At 25.9% G+C, this 1,634-nt stretch overlaps 1 protein-coding gene across 1 annotated transcript; it reads right to left on the bottom strand.

Annotated features, from left to right (window-relative positions):
- Positions 1-612: 612 nt before the first annotated feature.
- LOC126671881 (putative defensin-like protein 263) lies at positions 613-1,069 on the bottom strand. Its single transcript, XM_050365703.2, has 2 exons — positions 976-1,069; positions 613-843 (listed from the first exon to the last, which is right to left on the bottom strand). Exons 1-2 carry the CDS (start codon positions 1,025-1,027, stop codon positions 620-622), a joined length of 276 nt encoding a protein of 91 aa, XP_050221660.1. The 5' UTR covers positions 1,028-1,069; the 3' UTR covers positions 613-619.
- Positions 1,070-1,634: the final 565 nt, after the last annotated feature.

Genomic DNA, 1,634 nt, shown 5'->3' with positions numbered 1-1,634 from the left:
AACCATATCGTTTGATTTTCAAATAAAGAAGACGAAAGTGTGAATTTTGATTTATATGGAGAACTTGAGAATACTTTGCTCAACTTTTTTTAATAAATATAAATCTTTTATAAATCATTTAAATATATTTATTTGTGCAAAAGAATATGGTATTTATGTTCTTATTAAATTATTGAATAATTTATTTTTAATTTGAATAAAAATAAGACTCAATTAAACTCATTGAGCTTGTGAGGTTTTGATGAGATTGTGATATACTCGATATATAAACTTTAATTTGGCTTAAAAATAAAGGAGCCAATCTCAATCTTCATACTCAACTTGAATCAACTCGATATATAAACTCAACTTTGGCTCAAATAATTAAATTATTAAAATGTAACCATTGAAATGTTGGTTACGGAAGTACAAAAGGCCTATAGTTCACATCCGCAAAATATGGTAACCCTATATAAAAGCAATTTATTTTGACCAAATAAATAACATTAAGTAATATAATGTTTAAAACAATTTATTTCAAGAAAATTCATTCAAAAATTGTCATAAATATAAAGTCATAATCTCTAAATAAAAGAAAACTTCTATTACATTTATTAGATTATTTATTGAGTGATATGTTTTAACAGCTACAAATACATCTTCCACCAATGCAGTTTGTAATTCCGCAATTAGGAGGACAAAGAGGTTTGCAATCTTTATCTTTATGACAAGAAACTTGATTTACTGTTGCATTTGGTACGCATATGCATCCTTTGATGATCAAACAAATAGCATGTTGTCCTTCGTCACATCTAGTATCCACACATTCCTCTTTATTTTCACATGCCATTGAGAGTAAGATGCCTATAAAAAAATGGGATTTAAATACAAATGTAATTGTTTGATTGAAAAACTTTAAATAATAAAAAGGACGAAACTCAAAATTATTTAAATATTATTACTACATATATGACTTATAAAGAGAGAAATTCTTACAGTGTGATGCGACGAAAAATAGTATTGCCATCTTCATGCAAGCTTTCGCCATCTTGTTTTCTATTTTCACTTCTAGCTATTTGCTTATTTAAGATTTTTTTTTTTGTTAGTTTTGATTTTTCAACCTCTTATCTAATTGTTATTTATAGGGCCGCAAAGCAAAGCAAGAACTAAAATCTTTAAAAAGAAATGTTTATAGAAAATGCAAGAAATCCGAAGATATTTCATTTGGATATGCTTGACAAATTAATGTAATATTATATATGAGTTGTTTTTGATTCTCTGCCTTTAATGAAAAATATGCAAAACCCTCAAGCCATGAAGTACATTATGAGTTCTTCAAAAAAATAATGTTACGTTTTTTTTTCAAAAAGGAATTTAATATTTTACTTAATTTCGATAGATTATGACAAAACTATTGATTATATGAATCTTTGGAGCAGTTATATATGGAAATGTTATATTTTTAAGGTAACAAAAATCTCTAAATTGAGGGATTTTGAAGAAATAAAATTTATAGATTTTGCACAATCCATGGGTTTCACTGAAGTCTATTGTTTGTTATGAAAAAATGATATAGCTATTCATAGATTTTTAAATTCCTCAGCCTAAAAAATCTCTCAATTAAATTTCTACCTAGAAGGTGGGTTTTATTAAAA

This window comes from Mercurialis annua, linkage group LG3 (genome assembly GCF_937616625.2).
Source record: "Mercurialis annua linkage group LG3, ddMerAnnu1.2, whole genome shotgun sequence".
Taxonomy (NCBI): domain Eukaryota; kingdom Viridiplantae; phylum Streptophyta; class Magnoliopsida; order Malpighiales; family Euphorbiaceae; genus Mercurialis; species Mercurialis annua.
This window is presented reverse-complemented; position numbering and strand designations above follow the sequence as displayed.

What these genes read in the sequence shown, in the direction of transcription:
- LOC126671881 (XM_050365703.2), bottom strand. Translation starts at nt 1,027, where the DNA reads ATGGCGAAAGCTTGCATGAAGATGGCAATACTATTTTTCGTCGCATCA. An exon ending in ATTTTTCGTCGCATCACACT is followed by an intron (nt 844 to 975) that starts GTAAGAATTTCT and finishes ATTTTTTTATAG; the next exon opens with GCATCTTACTCTCAATGGCA.